The sequence below is a fragment of the Pleurodeles waltl genome, chromosome 9 (assembly GCF_031143425.1).
Source record: "Pleurodeles waltl isolate 20211129_DDA chromosome 9, aPleWal1.hap1.20221129, whole genome shotgun sequence".
NCBI classification, from domain to species: domain Eukaryota; kingdom Metazoa; phylum Chordata; class Amphibia; order Caudata; family Salamandridae; genus Pleurodeles; species Pleurodeles waltl.
Window position 1 is genome coordinate 1,192,996,649 of NC_090448.1, and position 25,617 is coordinate 1,193,022,265.

The 25,617-nt window shown below is 49.2% G+C and overlaps 1 protein-coding gene across 4 annotated transcripts in view; it reads left to right on the forward strand.

Moving 5' to 3' along the window:
* The window catches only part of THBS1 (thrombospondin 1), an 86,540-nt gene that overhangs the window by 53,385 nt on the left and 7,538 nt on the right, over positions 1–25,617 (forward strand). For all 4 annotated transcript variants that reach the window (XM_069209155.1, XM_069209157.1, XM_069209158.1 and 1 more), the window contains exons 15-21: positions 619–726; positions 3,211–3,370; positions 5,401–5,519; positions 18,388–18,622; positions 19,124–19,351; positions 19,855–20,126; positions 20,943–21,040. In XM_069209155.1, the coding sequence (XP_069065256.1) occupies positions 619–726; positions 3,211–3,370; positions 5,401–5,519; positions 18,388–18,622; positions 19,124–19,351; positions 19,855–20,126; positions 20,943–21,040 (1,220 nt within the window). The remainder of the gene's footprint in view (positions 1–618; positions 727–3,210; positions 3,371–5,400; positions 5,520–18,387; positions 18,623–19,123; positions 19,352–19,854; positions 20,127–20,942; positions 21,041–25,617) is intronic.

The following is a 25,617-nucleotide window of genomic DNA, read 5'->3' on the forward strand; positions in this document are numbered from 1 at the left end:
AGCAGGAGCCGCTAAAGTCACGTAGAGCAGGAGCCGCTAAAGTCACGTAGAGTAGGAGCCATTAAAGACAAGTAGAGCAGGAGACGCCAAAGACGAGTAGAGCAGCAGTCATTGAAGACATGTAGGGCAGGAGCCAATAAAGAGAGTACAGAAGGAGCCGATAAAGACACTTAAGGCAGGAGCCAGTGAAAAGAGCACAGAAGGAGCCGGTAAGGAAACATAGGGCAGGAGCCACTGAAGAGAGCAGAGAAGAAGCCGGTAAGGACACTTAGGGCAGAAGCCAGTGAAGAGAGTACAGAAGGTACTGGTAATCACTAGGGCTGCATCCCAATCCATCGTTATGTGGCTGGGTCTAAACTGAGGTTTGACTGGATTGGGAATGCAGCCCAAGTGATTGCCAGTAGCTGAGATTAATTCAAGCATCCATCCTTCACCTTCTTGTTGTTACTCATTAAACAAAACTGCCAGCCTTAGGCAAGCCACAAATACTGCTCCCTATTCCACAAAGCAAACATTATCATATGAAGCTGCTGGAGTGTTCAACCCTTGTTTTGTGTTTTTTATTCTCTTCTCGACATCCTTTGGTAAAAGTAAAACACCCACCCCATCTCTTTCCAGGATAACTGCCCCAACCTTCCGAACTCGGGACAGGAGGATTACGACAAAGATGGCATTGGCGACGCCTGCGATAACGACGACGATAACGATGGGATCCCCGATGACAGGGTAAGTTCGGACCACTGCCCCGACCACACATACTGCTGTCCTCGGAGCTTTATCCTTGACCATGCTCTACATAGGTCTCCCCTCCCTCCCAAGACTCCTCATCTCCACTCCACGAGTGGGCTCCGACTTGGGCCTGTTCTGCACAGACCGAGGCCACTGAACCTAGGGCTCTCAACAGGTTACACACATTACATCTCTACGTCCATGCACACCTCTGCCCCCATCAGATCCTCCATCTCCACTCCAGGAGTGGGCTCCTACTTGGGGCTGTTTTTAGATAGAGGCCATTGTAGCTAGGGCTCTTTGCCTCATCCCGAGATGGAGCCCTATGTCAGGGTCTGCAGCCACTTCCATCACCTTGAAGCAGGTCCTTGCAGTGTCTGCTGCTCTTGGACTCACCTCACACTGCCTGGAAAGAGAGTTTGTGACGCCCACCCCAGCGCATCATTCCCTGAGATTCTGCCAAAATAGCAAGTTGAAGAGATTGCTTTTCTGAAGCTTTTATGGCACTTTGAATGCTGTTTGAACTTTTATACAAATACTTGTCTTCTCCTTTCACGACCTGCATGTGAGCTGGAGACATAGCAGGTGGGTGCAGATTTACACAAGCAAACATCATCTTCTGCGCTCCGGTGCACACATTCTAACACATGGGTGTCGCCTCCCTTTCATGCCACCACACAAGGAGGGTGATGTAGAGTATTCCGGGCACTGACTCAGCACCCTTGGAGTAAATGGGCAGGCCGCTGCTGAGTGTGTATGTGGGGGCAGACCCCTGCTGTTGTGAGTGTGTGTGTGTGTGTGTGTGTGTGTGTGCGCGCACGCGGGCTGACTGTGTGCACACGTGGCTGTATGCACACAGGGCTTCTTAGCATGTTAGTCTTGTGCACATATAGACTGTAAGCACATCCTCACTCTGTACATGCCCGCAGGGCATGACCTAGATTAGGCGGTCTCGCTTGAACCCACACGCAGGTTAACACAGAGCCTCGCTTGTACCTGCACACACATTAACACACAGCATCGCTTGTACCCACACACACACTAACACACAGCCATGCTTGTACCTGCACACACACAGCCTCACTTGTATCCGCACACACACATTAACACACAGCCTTGCTTGTACCTGCACACACATTAACACACAGCCTCGCTTGTACCCGCACACACTATAACACACAGACTCGCTTGTACCCGCACACACTATAACACACAGCCTCACTTGTATCCGCACACACATTAACACACAGCCTCGCTTGTACATGCACACACATTAACACACAGCCTCGCTTGTACCCGCACACACTATAACACACAGCCTCGCTTGTACCCGCACACACTATAACACACAGCCTCGCTTGTACCCGCACACACTATAACACACAGCCTCGCTTGTACCTGCACACACTATAACACACAGCCTCACTTGTATCCGCACACACATTAACACACAGCCTCGCTTGAACCTGCACACACATTAACACACAGCCTCGCTTGTACCCGCACACACTATAACACACAGCCTTGCTTGTACCCGCACACACTTTAACACACAGCCTCGCTTGTACCTGCACACACTATAACACAGACTCGCTTGTACCCGCACACACTATAACACACAGCCTCGCTTGTACCCGCACACACATTAACACATAGCCTCGCTTGTACCCACACACACTAACACACAGCCATGCTTGTACCCACACACACACTAACACACAGCCATGCTTGTACCTGCACACACACAGCCTCACTTGTATCCGCACACACATTAACACACAGCTTCGCTTGTACCTGCACACTCACACACATTAACACACAGCCTCGCTTGTACCTGCACACACATTAACACACAGCCTTGCTTGTACCCGCACACACACTGACACACAGCCATGCTTGTACCTGCACACACACACACAGTCACACTTGTACTTGCACACATATTAACACACAGCCTCGCTTGTACCTGCACACACATTAACACACAGCCTCACTTGTACCTGCACACACATTAACACACAGCCTCGCTTGTACCTTAACACACATTAACGCACAGCCTCTCTTGTACCTGCACACACATTAACGCACAGCCTCGCTTGTACCTGCACACACATTAAGACGCAGCCTCACTTGTACCCGCACACACATTAAGACGCAGCCTCACTTGTACCTGCACACACATTAACACACGGCCTCGCTTGTACATGCGCATACATTAACACACAGCCTCACTTTCACCTACACACACAGCCTCACTTGCATGTATACACATTCTTGCACCTACGCATTAACACACAGCCTCACATGCATCCACATACAGACTAACACAATCGCATACACCCACACACATTAACACACAGCCTCACTTACACCCACACACATTAGCACACACAGATTAACACTCAGCCGCACTTGCCCACACCCACATAAACACATAGCCTCACTTGCCCACACTAAAACACAGCCTTCTACCCATTGCAGGACAACTGCCAGTTCATCTATAACCCTGAGCAGTATGACTACGACCGTGATGACGTGGGTGACCGCTGTGACAACTGCCCTTACAACCACAACCCAGACCAGATGGACACTGACAGCAACGGAGAAGGCGACGCCTGTGCCGTGGACATTGATGGCGATGGTAGGCCATATCAGAGTCCTCCTCTCTTTCTCCATCAGGAGGGACTCAGTGTAAAAACTGAACATGCATCCTTGATGCAGTGTTGATGTGACTATGTGTGGTGGGTCTGTGCCTCTGTTCTTGCTGTGTGTAGTGGGTCTGTGCCTCTGTCCAAGCTGTGTGTGGTGGGTGTGTGCACCTGTCCTAGCTGTGTGTGGATTCTTTGCCTCTGTCCTTGCTGTGTGTGGTGGATCTGTGCCTCTTTCCTTGCGGTGTGTGGTGGATCTGTGCCTCTTTCCTTGCAGTGTGTGGTGGGTCTGTGCCTCTGTCCTAGCTGTGTGTGGTGGGTGTGTGCACCTGTCCTAGGTGTGTGTGGATTCTTTGCCTCTGTCCTTGCTGTGTGTGGTGGATCTGTGCCTCTTTCCTTGTGGTGTGTGGTGGGTCTGTGCCTCTGTCCTAGCTGTGTGTAGTGGGTGTGTGCACCTGTCCTAGGTGTGTGTGGATTCTTTGCCTCTGTCCTTGCTGTGTGTGGTGGATCTGTGCCTCTTTCCTTGCGGTGTGTGGTGGATCTGTGCCTCTGTCCATCCTGTGTGTGGTGGATCAGTGCCTCTGTCCTTGCCGTGTGTGGTGGATCTGTGAACCTCTCCTTGCTGTGTGGTGTTATTCTGTGCCTCAGTCCTTGCTGTATGTGGTTATTTTATGCCTCTGTCCTTGCTCTGTGTGGTGTGTCTAAGTCTTTGTTCTTGCTGTGGGTGATGGATTTGTGCCCCTGTCCTTGCTGTGTGTCGTGATGTTGTGCCTCAGTCATTGCTGTGTGTGGTTGGTCTGCGTATCTGTCTTTGCTGCGTGTGGTGGATCTGTTTCTCTGTCCTTGCTGTGTGTGGCAGGTCTGCATTTCTGTCCTTGCTGTTTGTGGTGGGTCTGTGCACTTGTCCTGTCTGTATGTGCTTGGACTGGTGTCTCTGTGCAGCTGCTTTGACTGTGTTGGGTGTCTGTTCCTCTGTCCTTGCTGTGTATGGTGATTCTGTGCCTCTGTCCTTGCTGTGTACGGTGGGTCTGTGCTTTGATCCTGGCTCTGTGTGGTCAGTCTTCATCTCTGTCCTCGCTGTGTACTTCTGTGCACCTACCCTGACTGTGTGTGGTGTGTCTGTGACTTGCTCCTAGTTGTGTGCCTTTACCTTTTGTAAACCTTTCCTGGTTCTGTGTGGTGGTTTGTGCCAATGTTGTGGATCTTTGCCACTGTGCAGATGTCCTTGCTGCCTATGGTGAGTGTGTGCCTCTCTGCAGCTATTTCAACTGTACATAGTGGGTCTGTGCGTCACTGTAGCTGTCCTGACTGTGAATGCTGTGGCTCTGCTGCTGTGCAGCTGCCATGGCTGTGTTTCTCAGATGTCTACCTCTGTCCTGGCTATGTGTGGTGGTTATGTGCCACTGTGCAGCGGACCTTGTTGTGCGTGGTGGGTCTGTGCCTCTGTAATCTTTTCTGGTTGTGTGTTTGCCTCTGAGAACCTATCATGACTATATGTGGTGAGTGTGTGCCACTGTGCTGCTCTCCTAGGTGTGTATGGTGGGTCTGTGCCTCTGTACATTTGTCATGGCTGTGTGTTTTGGACATGTGAGTTTGTCTTATCAGTTTGTGCTGGTTGTCTGCCTTTGTCCACGATGTGTGTGGTGGAGTCTGCCCATGGTCAGGTTTTGTGCTGTGGCTCTGTGTCACTGTGCAGCTGTCATGGCTGTGTGTGGTGGGCCTATGCATCTGTCTTGTCTGTGTGTAGTTGGTGTGTGACTTTGTCCTGCCTGTGTGTTGTGGCAGTTAGCCTGTGTCCTAGCTGTGTGTGATAGGTCCGTGTCACTGTCCTGGGTGTGTGTGGTTGTTGTCTGCTTCTGTCTGATTGTGTGCTTGATCCTGGCTGCTGTGCATCAGCCTGACTGTATGTGGTTGGTGTGTGACTGTGTGCTGGATGTGTGTGGTTGTTGTGGGTTGTTTTGCAGATGCAGTCTCTAGTGGCAGTAATGAAGCTAAAAATCTTCCCCATCACTTCCTTTCACAGGAATCCTCAATGAGAGAGACAACTGCCCCTATGTGTACAATGTGGACCAAAAAGACACTGATCGGGATGGAGTTGGAGACCAATGTGACAACTGCCCCCTGGAGCACAACCCGGAGCAGGTGAGTGTAGTACAATGCATCAAAACCCATGGGTGTTGCGTGGGAACACCCACCCCAATGCCCATGGTACGCCTCCCTGACACAGTAAGGAAAACACAGTGACACAATTAGTGACGCACCTGCGACACATGGGGCTTGTAAATATGCCCCTTAGTGTGCTTCGAGGTTTCTTATTTACAAGCAGGAAAGATAGACTGGAAGTTTCTCTCATAATTGATAATGGAAAAAATACGAGGCCCTGTTAAAGTATTTGCTTAGGGTCACACATCATATGGTCAAGTTGGAATGCTGGGATGGATCACAGATTTTCTTGTTTCCAATTGTGCAATTCAACCATTTATTTGGTAGCTCTTTCTCCCTCCTTTGTTTTTCTTTGTTTTTTCCTTTTACATAGCAGAGTAATGTTTGTCTTTAATTTTTTGTGCGCAAAGTTAGAGCATTGGGTTGCAGGGAGAACATGGAGGGTCTGCTCGTTTTGAGCTGGAGGTTCCAAGAGGACCTTGAGCTGAACCAAGCATCTGGCTCAACCTTTCAGTGGCCTGCTCACCTCTTCCCAGAGTAAACCAGTAGTTCACTTGTAAAAAGAAAAAGTGTGGTCTGAGTTGCGTGCAGACTGTAAGACATTTTGCAACCCTAGACACCACTCCCCTCTCTCTCACTAACCCTGACCTTCCCCCATTAATCCCCCTCCCACCCTCTTGCCCCCACCACCATGCCTCCTCCCACCCCCCAACACCCATAGTGGATCCCGCCACCTGTGCCACTCTCAGGTTGGAAGTTGCATGGGGAGGCCTGTGCCGGCTTGTCCTGCCTGCAACCCAGGTTTGCCGCCTGCAGGGCCTGAGGGGCGTCCCAGCCCATTACCACTGGAATGTTCCAGTCTCTGGTATGAATGAGTCAATGCTGTCCGTCAGGCTTGTCAGTCGCAGTCTGCACGCTATGGGCAAGGCTTCCCACATGCCTTCCACCTTTCACCTCCCTTGTGATTTCAACCTCCATTCCACCCTTCCACCTCATTATGGGCCTGATTTATTTTGGCGGAGGGGTCACAAATATCCTGTGTACCATACTACAATTATTACAACTGTATGGAGATCGTAATAATGCGGCCGGGATATCCGTCACGCTTGTGACGGAGTAACTTCTCTGCCAAACTCTAAATCAGGCCTTAAGTCCTTCTTCCTCCCCTGTGCTTTCCAGTTTCCCCTCTCTTCCACCTTCTTCACCACTTCCTCTTTCCCCGCACCCTCCATCTCACTCTGTCCTTCTGTCTCTTCTATGCCTTCCACCTCCCACGTGCCTTCTGCCTCCTTCCACCTTCTCCTGTCCTTTCCCCTCCCTACGCCTTCCGCATCTCCCATGTGTTCCACTTCCCGGTGTCCTTGGATGTTTAGAGGACATGCTCAGGGACTGGAAGGTGTCCGCCACCCTATTTCATGCTGTACACTGCCCTCTGCACCTCTCCACACTGCCTCACCACAAAGCTTCACACTGCCCCGTTCTACACAGCAGAGCTCCTTTCCACACTGCGCTGGGCTGCAATGCTCCAGCCCAAACGCTTCCCATCACAGTGCTTCACCTCAGAATGCGCTGTGCCTTACCTCTCCACGCCACACAGCTCCACACCACACTACACTGTGCCACGCTGCACTGCTCTAGTCCCTCTTTATGCTAACCAGCCTTAAGGCTTCACATCACATAGTTCTACCCCACACAGTTTTAGGCTGCAATGATCCAGCCCCTCCGCTCCACGCTACTCCACCAAAATGCTTCATATTGGAATGCTCTGTCTCACCTCTCCACGCCTCACAGCTCCATGCCACACAGCTCCACACCGCAGTGCGCCATGCTGTACTGCTCCAATCCCTCTCCTCCTCACTGCCCAGCCTTAATGCTTAACACATCCTTGCTTCATACCACACAGCTCCACGCCACACAGCTCCACACCACACCACAGTGCACCACGCTGCACTGCTCTAGTCCCTCTCTATGCTGCCCAGCCTTAATGCTTCACACATCCCTGCTTCACATCACACAGTTCCACTTGACACCTGTTTATGCTGCAACGCTCCTCCCACTTCGCTCCATGGTACCCTGCAACAATGCTTCACACTGGAGTGCTCCATGCCTCACCTCTCCACAGCTCCACACCACAGTGTGCCAAACTGCACTGCTCTAGTACTCTCCTCCACGCTGCTCGGCCACAATGCTTCACACATCCCTGCTTCACATCACCCACTTCCACTCCACATCTGTTTATGCACCAACGCTCCAGACGCTTTGCTCCATGATATCCTAGAACAATGCTTCACACTAGAATGCTCTATGCTTCACCTCTCCACACCTTACAGCTCCACACCACACCACAGTGTGCCACGCTGTGCCGCTCTAGTCCTCTCCTCCACGCTGCTCGTCCACAATGCTTCACACATGCCTGCTTCACATCACCCACTTCAACTCCACACTGCTTTATGCTGCAGTGCTCCACCCCACGCCACCACTTCCCGCTAACCTGCCACAATGCTTTGCATCTGCCTGCCTCTTGTCTAGAGCTCCTCTCCTACCATGTCTGTCTGGCGGAATTCTATCTGTTGCCTGGAAGTAATTACCTCCACCATGTCTGTTTGGTGGGACTCTGCATCTTGTCTATAGGTACCCACCATGAAGGCTGTTTGGTGGTACTGCACCTCTTTGCTATAGCCACTTTCCTCCCCATGCCTCCTCCTTTTGGGACTCAGCCCTGTCTAGAGGTACTGTCCACCATCTGTCTGGTGGGGCTCTGTCTCTTGCTGGTGGTGTTCTCCTCCACCATGTCTGTCTGGTTGGACCCGCCTCTTGCTGGAGTTATTCTCCTCTACCATGTCTGTCTGGTGGGACTCTGCCTCTTGCTAGAGGTATTCTCCTTTACCAAGTCTGTCTAGAGGGACTCTTGGCTACAGTAAGTAAGGACTCTTAGACGCAGATGCTTGTATGTATGGATTCTGCTTGTATGTAGGTAATTGCATTTTATATATCGCTAACCTAGTTAGAAAGCAACAGAGCGCTGTTGTAGGAAGCTGGCCTTGTGTGTGGAGGATACCCAAGGTACTTACACCTTATTCCAGGTATCCCCTCTTAGTGAAGTGTAAGCAGAGTCTAGAAGCCAGGCTCTCTAGAGGTAGCTGTGGATGAGCAACCAAGGCTTATCTAGGAGACATGCAAAGTTCATGCAATACTACTGTAGTCACACAGCACTTACACACATGAGAGAAAACACTCAGTTGTACAAAAATAAAGGTACTTTATTTTTGGAACAAATCACCACAAAATACTATACAGGTAACCCACCCTTAGGAGGTAAGTAATACACTAAGGCCCATATTTATACTTTTTGACACAAAACTGTGCAAACAAAGTTTTGCGTCAAAAAGTATAGCGCCGGCTTGCATCATTCCAGAGCGCCAGCCGGGCGCCAAATTTATGGAATCCCGCAAGCCGCCGCAAAGGGTGGGCTATCGTCTTGGAAAATTATGTTAGCCGGGTGGAGTGGCAGTATGGTGGAAGGGGGTTTTGAACCGAAAAATTACGCTAGGCTGGTTAGAGGCAAAAAAAATGCCTTTAATCAGCCTAACGTCATTTCCTGATGCAAAATCATCCATACCACATAACTCATGTCTTAAAAAAGACAGGAGTCATGCCCACCACCCCAATGGCGAGCAAAGGGAACAAGGGTCCCCTGGTCATGGCCATTGCACCCAGTGCCATGTTGGGGTCCCATTTCAGGGCCCTCAATGGCACTTTAATTTTGTTTTAAAAATACTTACCTCTGCTTACCCTACTTACCTGGGATGGGGTCCCCCCATCCTCTGGTGTCCCTCTGGTGTGGGTGGGGGTGTTCCTGGGGCTTGGGGTGGGCACCTGTGGGCTCTTTCCATGGTGTTTGACTATGGAAATGGGTCCACAGATACCCTAACGCCTGCCCTGACCCAGGTATTAAATAATGGCGCTAAGCAGACTTAATGCCATTATTTAGGCCAGCCTACCCCCACCCCACCCCCCTCATGCACCTTTTTTGCAAGGGAGGATAAATAAGGCGCTAGGGGCTTTGAGTCATTTTTTGGACAGGAATGCCTACCTTGCATCTCATTGACTCAAGGTGGTTTCACAGATCAAAAAAATTACTTTAACTCCAATATTTTGATGCTAGTCAGGTCTAGCGTCAAAATATAAATATAGAGTTGTCTTTATTTTTTGCTAATTCAGTGCAAATAAAGTATAAATATGCCCTTAAATATACACACTATTAATCAGAAACAGGCATAAAAAAGGTTAGAAACAGTGCAAATAGCAACAACCAATAGTGACCCAAGGGGGAGCCCACACCATAAACTAAAAAAATGGAATGCAAATACAGGACCCCCACCTAGGGAAGTGAAATGTGTAGAGGGGAGCTGGGAGTACTAGAAAACCAGAGTTCAGTAACACGGTACCCCCCAGTGATCAGGAATGCAGGAGTAAACCATTGGATTTTCCCCAAACCACCCAAAAGGAGACAAAGAAGAAAAATAAGTCACCCAGAGAAGACTGCAAGTAAACCAGTTGTGGATTCCTGAAGAAAGAAGACCTGTGAGGAGAGGGAACCAAGTCCAAGAGTCACAGTGGAGGCCAGGAGGAGTAGATGCTACCCACCCAGCTGTGGATGCAGGAGTTGGGCGATGGTGAGGAAAAACAGGTCAGCCCTGCAGCCCTGAAGCCAAAGAAGAGTTCCTGATGGATGCAAATGAAGCCCTACACTGGAAGGAAGATTGCAGACGGGTGTCAGTGCAGGAGTTCCAAAAAGCTTTAGCACAGGCAAACTCATGGTTAGTGAAAAGGAGGTGCTGCCGGAGACCAGCAAGGCCCAGGAAGACTCAACCCAGGAGGGGGGAGTCACAGAGGTCCCTCAGCGTCGCAGAGAGTCCTGAGGAGCAGAGGCAGCACCCACAGGAGACACACAAGACGGGGGCATAGGAGTCGCAGAAGAAGCCCACCCTGCACTACAAAAGAGAATCCCACGCTGCAGGAGAACCACGCAGGAGGCTCTGCTTTGCAGGATAGAGTGCCGGGGGCTGAGCTACATGTTGCCTAAACATCCCTTGGAGGAGATGCAAACAAGCCTTTGCAGCTGCAAGAGACATGATGCATGGGGGAAATGTCCTGCGTGCGTAGGCAAAGGCTTACCTCCACCAAAGTTGGGCATCTGGCAGAGAGGACCCAGAGGACTACTCCGGACCACCACCCATGATGCAGGATCCACGAAACTCAGCAGGAGAGAGGATCCCCAGGAGCCAATCGTTGCTTGCTGTAGGTGCCTGCGGTTGCAGGAGAGTGACTCCTTCACTCCAAGGGAGATTCCTTCTTCTTGTGCAGGCTGAAGATTTGCTGTCTTCTGAGGATGCATGGCCAGGGAAATGTTGCAAAGCTAGCAGGAGACATGGAAACAAAGTTGCAGAAGAGTCTTCTTCGTTGTAGCAGAGTTTGTCGGTTCCAGTGGCCAGAAGTTGAAGCATAGTTTGCAGAGGAGTCCTGCTTTAATCTTGCAAGTCAAATCTAAGGACCCACCCAAGGGAGAGACCCTAAATAGCCCTTACAGAGGGATTGGTCACCTAACCAGGTAAGCACCTACCAGGAGAGGGCTCTGACGTCACCAACCTGGCCTCACCACTCAGATGCTCCCAGAGTTCCCCGCCAACCTTGGAAACGTGACGGCAGAACCCAGGGACCCTATGGAGGAGCTCTGGACACCACCCCTGGGGTGGTGATGGACAGGGGAGTGGTCACTCCACTTTCCATTGTCCAGTTTTGGGACAGAGCTGGGACTGGGGGGGTCCCTGAACCGGTGTGGATTGGTTTATGCACAGAGGGCACCAAATGTGCCCTTCAAAGCAAACCAGTGGCTTGGGGAGGCTACCCCTCCCAAGCCTGTAACACCTATGTTCGATGGCATCTGTCGCTGTAGATACACATGGTATGCATGAGCTCGCCATCTGGTGTTGGGTCGGAGTGTTACAAGTTGTTTTTCTTCGAAGAAGTATTTTCGAGTCACGGGACCGAGTGACTCCTCCTTCTGTGCTCATTGCGCATGGGCGTCGACTCCATCTTCGATTGTTTTCTTTCCGCCATCGGGTTCGGACGTGTTCCTGTCGCTCCGAGTTTCGGAACGGAAAGATAGCTGAAAACGGAAGATTTTCGACGGTATCGTTGCGATCCGGTTCGAGATAGACACATACGACGACGCGTTGAACATCGAAGCGCTTCGGTGCCCTTCGGGGTAGATTTCGGCACCCCGTCGGGGCCTAGTCGGCCCGACCGCGTGGAGAACAACGCCGATGGAACGGACCCCGTTTCGATTCTGCCCCGAATGCCACAACAAATATCCTTATACGGACCTACACTCGGTCTGTAACCTGTGCCTGTCACCCGAGCACAGCAAAGAATCCTGTGAGGCCTGTCGGGCGTTCCGGTCCCGAAAAACTCTGCGCGACCGTCGAGCGAGAAGACTGCAGATGGCGTCCACGCCAAAGGAGCGTCGACAGTTCGAGACAGAAGAGGAACAGGAGGAATCCTTTTCCATCCAGGATTCAGACTCCGACGAGCTAGACTCTACAAAAACTGTGAGTAAGACGTCGAGATCAGAACTTAAGAAAGGAAAAAAGGCCCAGGGGACGCCACTGCCAACCGGCCATGGCTCCACCCAAATTCTCGGTGACCAACAATCGGCACCGAAAAAGGCCCATTCAGTGTCGAGATCGTCCGACTTCGGTCGAGACACCGGCACGCAGCCTCCTCGGGACCGAGAGAGTGCTAAACAGAAGCATCGACACCGAGAGTTCGGTGTCGACACGGATCGACGCCGAGACAGTGGCGCCGAAGACCATAGAGGCCAAGAATTTTCGGCACAGAAAAAGAGGAAGGTTACCTCGGAGCCGAAAAAACAAACAACAGGGTTTTCGGAGCCGAAAAAAGCGACATCAGACCCTGTTTCTGGCTCCTATACTGAAGAGCATTCTATGTCTTCTCAAATGAAGAAACATAGATTTGAACAAGAACTGCAATCCACTGACGTGGATCATACGCAAAAGCGTATCTTTATTCAGCAGGGGACTGGGAAGATCAGTACCCTTCCACCTGTCAAACGAAAGAGAACGCTTCAGTTTACTCCTCAGCAACAAACAGCACAAAAGGTAACACCTCCTCCCTCGCCTCCACCTGTAACTCCGGCTTCGCCAACTTACACCCCGTCACATTCGCCAGCTCACACCGCCATGAGCCACGATGACCAAGATCAGGATGCGTGGGACTTGTACGACGCTCCAGTGTCTGATAACAGCCCAGACACATACCCAACTAGGCCATCACCACCGGAAGACAGCACAGCCTACTCACAAGTGGTGGCTAGAGCAGCTCTATTCCATAATGTGGAACTACACTCGGAACAAGTAGAGGATGATTTTTTATTTAACACCCTCTCTTCAACCCACAGCTCCTACCAAAGCCTGCCGATGCTCCCAGGCATGCTACGCCATGCAAAGGACATTTTCAAGGAGCCAGTTAAAAGTAGGGCAGTGACGCCTAGGGTGGACAAAAAGTATAAGGCGCCTCCTACGGACCCTGTATTCATCACCTCTCAACTGCCACCAGATTCTGTGGTGGTAGGGGCTGCCAGAAAACGGGCAAATTCACACACTTCTGGGGATGCACCTCCCCCAGATAAAGAAAGCAGGAAGTTCGATGCAGCCGGGAAGAGGGTTGCTGTCCAAGCAGCAAACCAGTGGCGCATCGCAAATTCACAAGCGCTGCTAGCGCGATACGACAGAGCCCACTGGGATGAGATGCAGCATCTCATTGAACATCTCCCAAAAGATCTGCAAAAAAGAGCAAAACAGGTTGTTGAGGAGGGTCAAAACATTTCCAACAATCAAATACGCTCCTCCATGGATGCAGCAGACACGGCCGCAAGGACCATTAATACGTCGGTTACCATCCGTAGGCACGCATGGCTCAGAACGTCTGGTTTCAAGCCAGAAATTCAGCAGGCAGTGCTTAACATGCCAGTAAACGAAAAACTTCTGTTCGGTCCGGAGGTCGACACAGCCATAGAAAAGCTCAAGAAGGACACTGACACTGCCAAGGCCATGGGCGCACTCTACTCCCCGCAGAGCAGAGGATCTTATAACACCTTCCGCAAAACACCTTTTAGAGGAGGGTTTCGGGGTCAGGCCACACAAGCTAGCACCTCACAGTCCGCACCGCCCACCTACCAGGGACAGTACAGGGGAGGTTTTCGGGGCCAGTATAGAGGGGGGCAATTCCCTAGGAATAGAGGAAGATTTCAAAGCCCCAAAACCACTACCAACAAGCAGTGACTCACACGTCACTCACCCCTCCCACACAACACCAGTGGGGGGGAGGATACGTCAATATTACGAAGCATGGGACAAAATAACTACAGACACATGGGTCCTAGCAATTATCCAACATGGTTATTGCATAGAATTCATGCAATTCCCTCCAGACATACCACCAAAATCACAAAATTTATCAAAATACCATTCACAGCTTCTAGACATAGAAGTTCAAGCACTACTGCAAAAAAATGCAATAGAATTAGTACCAAACACACAAATAAACACAGGAGTTTATTCACTGTACTTCTTGATACCAAAAAAGGACGAAACACTGAGACCAATTCTAGACCTCAGGGTAGTAAACACATTCATCAAATCAGACCACTTTTACATGGTCACACTACAAGAAGTGTTACCATTGCTCAAAAAACACGACTACATGACAACCCTAGACCTCAAGGACGCATATTTCCATATACCAATACATCAATCACACAGGAAATATCTAAGGTTTGTATTCAAAGGAATACATTACCAATTCAAAGTATTGCCTTTTGGTTTAACAACCGCTCCAAGAATATTCACAAAATGCCTAGCAGTAGTCGCTGCACACATCAGAAGGCAGCAAATACATGTGTTCCCGTATCTAGACGACTGGCTAATCAAAACCAGTTCGCTCACACAATGCTCAAACCACACAAATCAAGTCATACAAACCCTCTACAAACTAGGGTTCACCGTCAACTTTGCAAAATCAAACATTCTGCCAAGCAAAGTACAGCAATATCTAGGAGCCATAATAGACACGACAAAAGGAGTAGCAACGCCAACTCCACAAAGGATCCACAATTTCAACAGGGTCATTCAACACATGTCTCCAAACCAAACAATACAAGCAAGAACAATACTACAGCTCCTAGGCATGATGTCCTCATGCATAGCCATTGTCCCAAACGCAAGACTGCACATGAGGCCCTTACAACAGTGCCTAGCCTCACAGTGGTCTCAAGCACAGGGTCACCTTCTAGATCTGGTGTTGCTAGACCGCCAAACTTACCTCTCGCTTCTATGGTGGAACAGTATAAATTTAAACATAGGGCGGCCTTTCCAAGACCCAGTGCCACAGTACGTAATAACAACAGATGCTTCCATGACAGGGTGGGGAGCACATCTCAATCAACACAACATAAGAGGACAATGGAACATACATCAAACAAAACTGCATATAAATCATCTAGAATTATTAGCAGTTTTTCAAGCACTAAAAGCTTTCCAACCAATCATAACCCACAAATACATCCTTGTCAAAACAGACAACATGACAACGATGTATTATCTAAACAAACAAGGAGGAACACATTCAACGCAGTTAAGCTTGTTAGCTCAAAAAATATGGAAGTGGGCAATCCACCATCAAATTGGTCTAATAGCACAGTTTATTCCAGGGATCCAGAATCAGGTGGCAGACAATCTCTCTCGAGATCACCAGCAAGTCCACGAATGGGAAATCCACCCACAGATTCTGAACACCTACTTCACACTCTGGGGAACACCACAAATATACTTATTTGCAACAAAAGAGAACGCAAAATGCCAAAACTTCGCGTCCAGATACCCACACAAGCAATCCCAAGGCAATGCCCTATGGATGAACTGGTCAGGAATATTTGCTTACGCTTTTCCTCCTCTCCCTCTCCTTCCTTACCTAGTAAACAAATTGAGTCAAAACAAACTCAAACTCATTTTAATAGCACCAACGTGGGCAAGACAACCCTGGTACACAACACTGCTAGATCTGTCTGTAGTACCACACATCAAACTGCCCAACAAACCAGATCTGTTAACGCAACACAACCAACAGATCAGACACCCGGACCCAGCATCGCTGAATCTAGCAATCTGGCTCCTGAAATCCTAGAATTCTGACACTTACAACTTAGCCAAGAGTGTATGGAAGTCATAAAGCAGGCCAGAAGGCCATCCACTAGACACTGCTACGCAAGTAAGTGGAAAAGATTTGTTTGGTACTGCCATCATAATCAGATACAACCACTAGACGCAACTCCAAAACATATAGTAAATTACTTGCTCCATTTACAAAAAGCAAAGCTAGCCTTCTCTTCTATTAAAATACACCTTGCAGCAATATCTGCATACCTGCAAACTACATATTCAACTTCCTTGTATAGGATACCAGTTATCAAAGCATTCATAGAAGGGCTTAAAAGAATTATACCACCAAGAACACCACCTGTTCCTTCATGGAACCTAAACGTGGTTCTAACAAGACTCATGGGCCCACCTTTCGAACCCATGCACTCTTGCGGAATACAATTCCTAACCTGGAAAGTTGCCTTTCTCATCGCCATTACATCTCTAAGAAGAGTAAGTGAAATTCAAGCGTTCACAACACAAGAGCCTTTTATACAAATACATAAAAATAAGGTCGTCCTACGACCTAATCCAAAATTTTTACCCAAAGTTATTTCACCATTCCATCTAAATCAAACGGTAGAACTACCAGTTTTTTTCCCACAGCCAGATTCTGTGGCTGAAAGAGCACTACATACATTAGATGTCAAAAGAGCATTAATGTACTACATTGACAGAACAAAAAACATCAGAAAAACTAAACAGCTATTTATTGCATTCCAAAAACCTCATGCAGGTAACCCAATATCAAAACAAGGTATAGCCAGATGGATAGTTAAATGCATCCAAATCTGCTACCTTAAAGCAAAAAGACAACTGCCCATTACTCCCAGGGCACATTCAACAAGGAAAAAAGGTGCTTCAATGGCCTTTTTAGGAAACATCCCAATGCAGGAAATATGTAAGGCAGCCACTTGGTCTACGCCTCACACATTCACCAAACACTACTGTATAGATGTGCTATCCGCACAACAAGCTACAGTAGGTCAAGCTGTATTAAGAACTCTATTTCAGACAACTTCTACTCCTACAGGCTAAACCACCGCTTATGGGGAACTAACTGCTTACTAGTCTATGCATACCATGTGTATTTACAGCGACAGATGCCATCGAACTGAAAATGTCACTTACCCAGTGTACATCTGTTCGTGGCATCAGTCGCTGAGATTCACATGGACCCACCCACCTCCCCGGAAGCCTGTAGCAGTTCAGAAGTTGCCTTCAATTTTGTACATTTGTATATATATTACTTAATCCTTTAATAGGTACATACTTACATTTTTCATTGCGCGGGCACTATTACTATAGTACAACTCCTACCTCACCCTCTGCGGGGAAAACAATCGAAGATGGAGTCGACGCCCATGCGCAATGAGCACAGAAGGAGGAGTCACTCGGTCCCGTGACTCGAAAATACTTCTTCGAAGAAAAACAACTTGTAACACTCCGACCCAACACCAGATGGCGAGCTCATGCATACCATGTGAATCTCAGCGACTGATGCCACGAACAGATGTACACTGGGTAAGTGACATTTTCATTCTAGAGTGAGAGGGTGTAACACCCCTCTCCCAAAGGAAATCCTTTGTTCTGCCTTCCTGGGCTTGATCAGATCAAGCAGTAGGAGGGCAGAAACCTGTCTGAGGTGTGGCAGCAGCTGGGCTGCCTGGAAAACCCTGTAAGACTGGTGGTAGCAATACTGGGGGTCCTCTAAGGAGCCCCCAGAGTGCATGGAATCCTACTTCCAATACTTGCAACAGTATTGGGGTATGATTCTGACATGTTTGATACCAAACATGCCCAGGTTCGGAGTTACCAATATGTAGCTGGACATAGGTAGTGACCTGTGTCCAGTACACGCTTAAAATTGTGTCCCTGCACTCACAAAGTCCAGGAAATGGATCTGGAGTTCGTGGGGGCTCCTCTGCTAGTGCATGGGTGCCCTCACACACAGGTACCTTCACCCTGCCCTGTGGGATGAGAGGGACTGCCATAGGGGTGACTTACAGTGACCTGTAGTGAAACCGGGTGCATGCCCCCATTTCACCCAGGCTGCAATGGCAGGCCCGCAGAACCCTTTGCATGGGCTCCCTATAGGTGGCAGAATAACTGCTGCAGCCCATAGGGATCCCCTGGAACCTCAAGGCCCTGGGTACTTAGGTACCATATACTAGGGACTTACATTGGTGGACCAGTATGCCAATTGCAGGAAGAAAAAGGTACAATTTATAGGAGAGAGCAAAACCACTGGGGTCCTAGCTAGCAGGAACCCAGTAGATGCAGTCAAACATACTTGAAACAGGCAGAAAATGGGGGGTAACCATGCCAAGAAAGAGGGCACTCTCCAACAGTTGTACACTACTTGAGGGATCACACAAATACTGTTATCTAGGGGTGTCCTGTCAGGAAGCTTGCTCTTAACTTCATTAACGTTTTGTAACACTCCCCATACAAAGGGGCACAAAAGGCTTCTGCTGCTTTTCCATTTCATCTTCTGCTGTAAAAAAAAACAGACTGAAAGTTGGCTTCCAGCTTTAATGGTATTCCCCAATAATGACATTTCCCCACAGACGGATTCAGATTCTGATCTCATTGGCGACAAGTGTGATAGCAATGAAGATATTGACGAAGACGGTCACCAGAATAACCTGGACAACTGCCCCTACGTGCCCAACGCTAACCAGGCCGATCACGACAAGGACGGCAAGGGGGACGCCTGTGACCATGATGACGATAACGACGGCATTCCAGACGAGAAGGACAACTGCAGGCTGGTCTTCAATCCCGACCAGAAGGATACTAATGGTGAGATTCAGATTGTTCTATAGAAACAAGCTTATAGAAGCCACTGCACTCCAGGCACGCCCGTCTCCAGGATGAGATGCATTAAAGCACAGACTTAATGAGCGGCCAAGAACCACATTTTGATCTGGGTGGTGGAATCGTTATCAACATTACAGTTTTTAGAAATTAATGCAAATGCTGTCTTTAATGCCCATTGGGGTTGGTAGCTTGGAAGGTTTTCTTTACATCAGCTGTTATTGGTGGTGTAGTGCCCTTTCAGAAACTCATCCCTTACGCACAGCATGTATTCATCCAAATAGAGGAGTGGGGAATGAGGCAGGGACGCCAAAGGCTGTATCGTGTGGTTTTAGTGACCTGTTAAGTAGCACCGTGATTACAAAGAGGTTCATCACATCCTCCAAGATCAGCCTAAACTGAGAGTCACATGGTTGAGGGATATTATGTCTTAAATTTCATCAGTGTCGCCAATTGTTCTTCAGTGTGAAACCTCTTTCTTCTTAGCTGACGGTCGTGGTGATATCTGCCAAGATGACTTTGACAAGGACAATGTTCTGGATATCGATGATGTCTGCCCTGAGAATTATGAGATCAGCGAAACTGATTTTCGCAAGTTCCAGATGGTACCTCTCGATCCCAAGGGAACATCGCAGATTGACCCCAACTGGGTTGTCCGGCACCAGGGGAAGGAGCTGGTTCAGACTGTCAACTGCGATCCTGGCCTTGCGGTTGGTGAGTAGAACCCATCGGTGGATGCGAGAAGGACTCTTGGGTTGTGCAGGCACCATTAAAATGTATGATATGAATTTGGCGAAGATCTTGGCTTGCACCCAGGACACTAGGAAGTCAACAGTGACCATTTAACAGTGTCTTTGAGATTCAGAGAGTAATCGTTGTGTCTGTCTGTACCAACCGGACACGGAGAAGCGCTTGCAGGTTTCCATGGATCTGTAGGTTTTTGCACTAGCTCTGGCTTGGATTTGAAGCTTTACTGCCCCTCTGAGTGTAAACTGAGAACATTATAAGGAATTACAAAAGATACACAGTCAGGACTTTAGTTAGATCTAAAGGTTCATATTTTTGCAAAGTGGTCATCTTAATAGACTGGTTTAGCTAGTAATCATAATTTGAGTTAAAAGTGGTTATGTTTCAATAAAATACCATTGAGTGGCTCCATGGCCATTAAAAGCAGATGCAGGTGGTAGGGGTCTCACACAAGTCTTTTTGTCCCTCAGGGTTTGACGAGTTCAATGCTGTTGACTTCAGTGGCACCTTCTTCATCAACACAGAGCGCGATGATGACTACGCTGGCTTTGTGTTCGGCTACCAGTCCAGCAGCCGCTTTTACGTTGTGATGTGGAAGCAGATCACACAGACGTACTGGGACACCACACCCACCAAGGCTCAGGGCTACTCTGGCCTCTCCATAAAAGTAGTGAACTCCACCACCGGCCCCGGCGAACACCTGCGCAATGCCCTGTGGCACACAGGAAACACCGCTGGCCAGGTAAGGAGCTCAGAGGTCACCTTCATATGGTGATGAGTGGTCCGAGGAGGGAGAGTCTAGTAAGGCACTACATTTTGGGGATGTGTGAGAAATGACTGTGACTGGCAGTACAGACCTGGACTTGAGTGGTCACAAGTGAGTGAACAGAGTGAGTGATGCTATCATTGTTATCAACCAACCCATGCAAGTGTTGTACCAGCCATGCCTTGTAGCAGGGGTACAGTCGCATGCATTGGATTCACTGCCCCTTGGCAAACCATTTAAGGGATCAATGTCCACAGAGTGCTGTCAGTCTTCACCCGTAGGCCTGATATGAGATGATGGCTACAGACCAGAATGGGGCTGTTTCTTGTCACAAGGTGTGAGCCACCACCCCATGTTAGATTAAATACTGACCACGCCACATCTTCCCTCTGTGCTACAGAGCATGCATAACCTGCAACACACGCCACCCGCTGATATCTATCGCAGTGCAATCATAGGGATCCGTGGTCTGTGACAACTGCAGCAACAATGGGTTTTGGTGTACTCACATAATGCAACATAGAAGCACTCTTGGCCCCTGTGGTCAACAGCGCATGGGACTTTTTTGAGAATTTATTTTCCCTGTAAAATGAGCAGCACTTTTTCTGCTTATGATGGCTAAAACCACACTCATTCCCTTGGTGCCTGCAGGCACCAATTTACCGCTTGCAGAGGAAAGTCCCTGACACTAGGAAGTGAAACTCCGTCCTTCATAGAGCAGTAAATCCAGAGCTCTGAAAAGTGGGAGATGCTCACACACTGTGTTACTAACCAAGTTCCTGTGCTCCTCAGGTTCGCACTCTGTGGCACGACCCTCGCCACACAGGATGGAAGGACTTCACTGCCTACAGATGGCACCTGACCCACAGGCCAAAGACTGGCTTCATCCGGTAAGTACTGTGGCTGAAAGTGTGACCCTTGGGATGTGCTTGAGGCCTGTGTCCTTTCAGCAAGGACATCAATTTACCAAAGTGCCATGGGTGAAGAAAGTGACATTACAGAACTGACCCCTTGTTTTGCCCATAGCCACTCACAAGACTCCTCTTTGCTGCAGGAGGTTAGGGGGTTGTAGGGTCAGGAAGTGGAAAGTATAGAATATAAACAGTTCTCCTCCAGCTCTGTTCACTTTCTGCTGCCGTCTTCTTCATCCCTGAAGCAGGGGGTAGCAAGCACACTGGCAGGGTAGGAATGGTCAGTAGCAACTGCTCCTCGTTCATGCCACACGAGTGGCGAGTGATGTTGGTGGAGTGAGCGTATGGCTACTTAGGTGCACATCCTCTGTGCAGAGAAAGAACTGGCATTTGTAAATCCCCCTCTATCCCAAGAAAAGTCTACCGTGGCCTGATGTCTGAACACCCCATCAAGTCAAGGACAGCTAGTGGCCAATCATCTCCCTGTAAGGAACAGCCAGACATGGCAGGGCACTTATCAACCCTATAAAGGTATTCATGAACTGCATTCATAAAGCATACATCACTCAAGGAACAGACATTTGAAGCAGGGTGATCATCACCCCCTCTTCCTATAGATAGTTAAGAATAGAGTCCATAAATCTCGTGTCTGAGGCCGATGAAAGCATACATCAATAAAGTCACCTCCTCTGAAGAACCGGCATGCGTGGCATGGCACTCTTACTGCCACGTCAGAGCAGCAGACACAGTGGTGCCCCAACAGTAGTGCTGTTTGTGAGGGTCAGTGGAGTCCAGACAGTAGTGCTGTCCTGTGGGGGTCAGCGGTGTCCAGGCAGTAGTTCTGTCCTGTGGGGGTCAGTGGTGGCGACAGTAGTGCTGTCCTGTGGGGGTCAGCGGTGTCCAGGCAGTAGTGTAGGAGGCAGGCTCAGTTTATGGTGTACACCTATGGTGTGGCACCGTAGACTGAGTCCAGGCAACCCTTAGTGATAGTGCTTAGGTGTCCAGATAGCAGAAGCTCTCGAGGGGTAGTTGTGGTGAGCAGCTAAATCTTATCCAGGAGGAGTGTAAAGCACTTACAATAGCACAATAGTTGGTCAGTAACTGAAAGAACCACACAGAGTGTTGAAAAAATACAAGTTTCTTTATTACAACACTACTGTTACTCTAACATTGGTATATCTCCACCAGGAGATACCAACATACAAAAAATATACTGTAGGAAGTTGGCTCTCGATATACTATCTCTAAGTGAGAGATAGTGTGCACAGAGTCCAAGGGTCCCCGTTAGAGGTTGATAGTGGCAAAATTAGATAATTCTAATGCTCTATATTGTAGTAGTGTGGTCGAGCAGTAGGCTTATCACAGGGTAGTGTTAAGCATTTGTTGTACATACCCACAGGCAAAAAATGAGGAACACACAATCAAAGACTTAACTCCAGGCCAATAGTTTTTATATAGAAAATATATTTTCTTAATTTATTTTAGAACCACAAGATTCAAGATTTGAAGTAAATACATAAAATGCAAGGTACTCCACACAGGTAAGTAAGGAACTTTTGAATTAGAGCAGTAATATACACAGTTTTAGTTAAAATGGCAATAAGCTATTTTAAAAGTGGACACAGTGGAAAAATCAACAGTTCCTGGGGGAGGTAAGTATTGGTTAGTTTTTCCGGTAAGTAAGGCACTTACAAGTTCAAGTTCCTAGGCAGCCCACCGTTGGGGGTTCAAGGCAAACCCAAAGTTACTGCACCAGCAACACAGGGCCGGTCAGGTGCAGAAGTCAAACGAGGGCCCAAAACACATCGGTGCCTATGGAGAACAGGGGTGCTCCGGTTCCATTCTGCCAACAAGTAAGTACCTGCGTTTTTGGAGGGCAGACCAGGGGGGGTTATGTAGAACACTGGGGGGGGGGGACACAAGTAGGTACACAAAACACACCCTCAGCGGCACAGGGGCGGCCGGGTGCAGTGTGCATAGCAGGCATCGGGTTTTCAAAAGGAATCAAAGGAGGGACCCAGGGGTCACTCTAGTGGTGCAGGCAGGTCACAGGGGGGCTTCTTGGGCCAGCCACTGACTGGGCTAGGCAGAGGGTTGCCAGAGGGTCATCCTGCACTGGAGTTTGGTTCCTTCTGGTCCTGGGGGCTGTGGGTGCAGTGCTTGGTCCAGGCGTCGGGTTCTTTGTTCCAGGCAGTCGCGGTCAGGGGGAGCCTCTGAATTCTCTCTGCATGCGTCACTGTGGGGGTCCAGGGGGGTAGTCTCGGGTTACTCACAAGGCCGCAGTCACCTGGAAGTCCTCCCTGTAGTGTTGGTTCTCTGGAACTCGAGCCGGGGGCATCGGGTGCAGAGGGTGAAGTCTCACGCTTCCGGCGGGAAGAGTGAGATCTTTAGAAGTTGCTTCAAAGTTGCAAAAATGTTGCTGTTGCTGAACAGTGCCACTGTTCTCTGGAGTTTCTTCGTCTTTCGGTTCAGGGCAGTCCTCTGAGGCTTCAGAAGTTGCTGGTCCCTGTCAGATGCATCGCGGTGCAGGTTCTTTAAATCTGGAGACAGGTCGGTAGGGCTGGGGCCAAGGCAGTTGTCATCTCTGTCGTCTCTTCAGAGCTTTCAGGTCAGCAGTCCTTCTTCTTTGTGTAGGTTGCTGGAATCTGATTTCCTGGGTTCTGGGTCGCCCCTAAATACTAGATTTAGAGGTGTGTTTAGGTCAGGAGGGCAGTAGCCAATGGCTACTGTTCTGGACAGTGGCTACACCCTCTTTGTGCCTCCTCCCCGAGGGGAGGGGGGCACATCCCTAATCCTATTGGGGGAATCCTCCAATCTCAAGATGGAGGATTTCTAAAAGAAAGGGGTCTCCTTAGGGGCTGTCCTGACTGGTGGGTGACTCCTCATTATCTCCTCCAACCTTGCTGCCAAAAGTGGGGGCAGTGGCCGGAGGGGCGGGCATCTCCACGAGCTGGGATGCCCTGGAGTGCTGTAACAAAAGGCATAACCCTTTGAGGCTCACCGCAAGGTGTTACAGTTCCTGCAGGGGGAGATGTGAAGTACCTCCACCTAATACAGGCTTGTTCCTGGCCACAGAGTGACAAAGGCACTCTCCCCATGTGGCCAGAAAGTTCTCTGGTTGTGGCAGGCTGGCAGAGACTGGTCAGCCTAGCCCTAGGAGTCGGACTGGTATTCAGGGGGCATCTCTAAGATGCCCTCTGGGTGCATTTTACAATAAATTCCACACTGGCATCAGTGTGCATTTATTGTGCTGAGAAGTTTGATACCAAACTTCCCAGATTTCAGTGTAGCCATTATGGAACTGTGGAGTTCGTGTTTGACAAACTCCCAGACCATATACTCTTTATGGCTACCCTGCACTTACAATGTCTAAGGTTTTGCTTAGACACTGTAGGGGCATAGTGCTCATGCACATATGCCCTCACCTGTGGTACAGTGCACCCTGCCTTAGGGCTGTAAGGCCTGCTAGAGGGGTGACTTACCGATACCACAGGCAGTGTTAGGTGGGCATGGCACTCTTGAGGGGAGTGCCATGTCGACTTAGTCATTTTCTCCCCACCAGCACACACAAGCTGTGAGGCAGTGTGCATGTGCTGAGTGAGGGGTCCCCAGGGTGGCATAAGACATGCTGCAGCCCTTAGGGACCTTCCATGGCACCAGGGCCATTGGTACCATAGGTACCATTTACAAGGGACTTATCTGGGTGCCAGGGCTGTGCCAATTGTGGGAACAAAGGTACAGTTTAGGGAAAGGACACTGGTGCTGGGCCTGGTTAGCAGGGTCCCAGCACACTTTCAATCATAATGGCATCAACAAAAGGCAAACAGTCAGGGGGTAACCATGCCAAGGAGGCATTTCCTTACACATACACTTAGTAATAATCAGGGAAAGCATAGAAATACATGAGACCCTATTAGTATAAGAATGGAGGTGCCCAACCCAGGTAAGTGTTAGGATCCCAGAGGCCGGGGCAGTAGGAAATCACTAGAGATAAATAGTAGAAATCTCACAGGCACCCGGGTGCAGAGTTGTTATTGAGCCGGGTGTCCCATAGGCTAACACAGGACCATCGCAGTTGGATTTTTATGGATTCAGGACCCTTCCCAGTGGACCCCAAGGAAACCAGTTGGCACAAGGAAGGTTGGAGAGTGTCCCCACCGGTGGATACCCAGAAGACCGGAGTACCTACACCAGAGAGCCCAGATGCATAGCGGTGAAATGAAGTCAGAAACCCTTGTTGGAGTCAATAGAAGCCTCAGTTGTCCTGCTGCTTTTGTGACCTGTGGACCAGGCTAGTAGAACCAAAAAATTGATTCCGGACATAAAGAACTTGAAAAAGAAGGGGACAGTGTCCAGACCACTCATAGATGTCCAGGTAATGTAGTTTGGCAATGCCCACCCTCTTGGAGGTGAAGTTCCTGCAGGTCAGTGAAGAATGAAGTCCAGGGGATACAAGAGATCCTTGGAGTCACCCATAATCTGTCCCATGTCAGTTGCCGGATTGCAGGAGGGTCAGTGACCCGAAGGCCCACCAACACGCTGTGGTAAACGTAAAT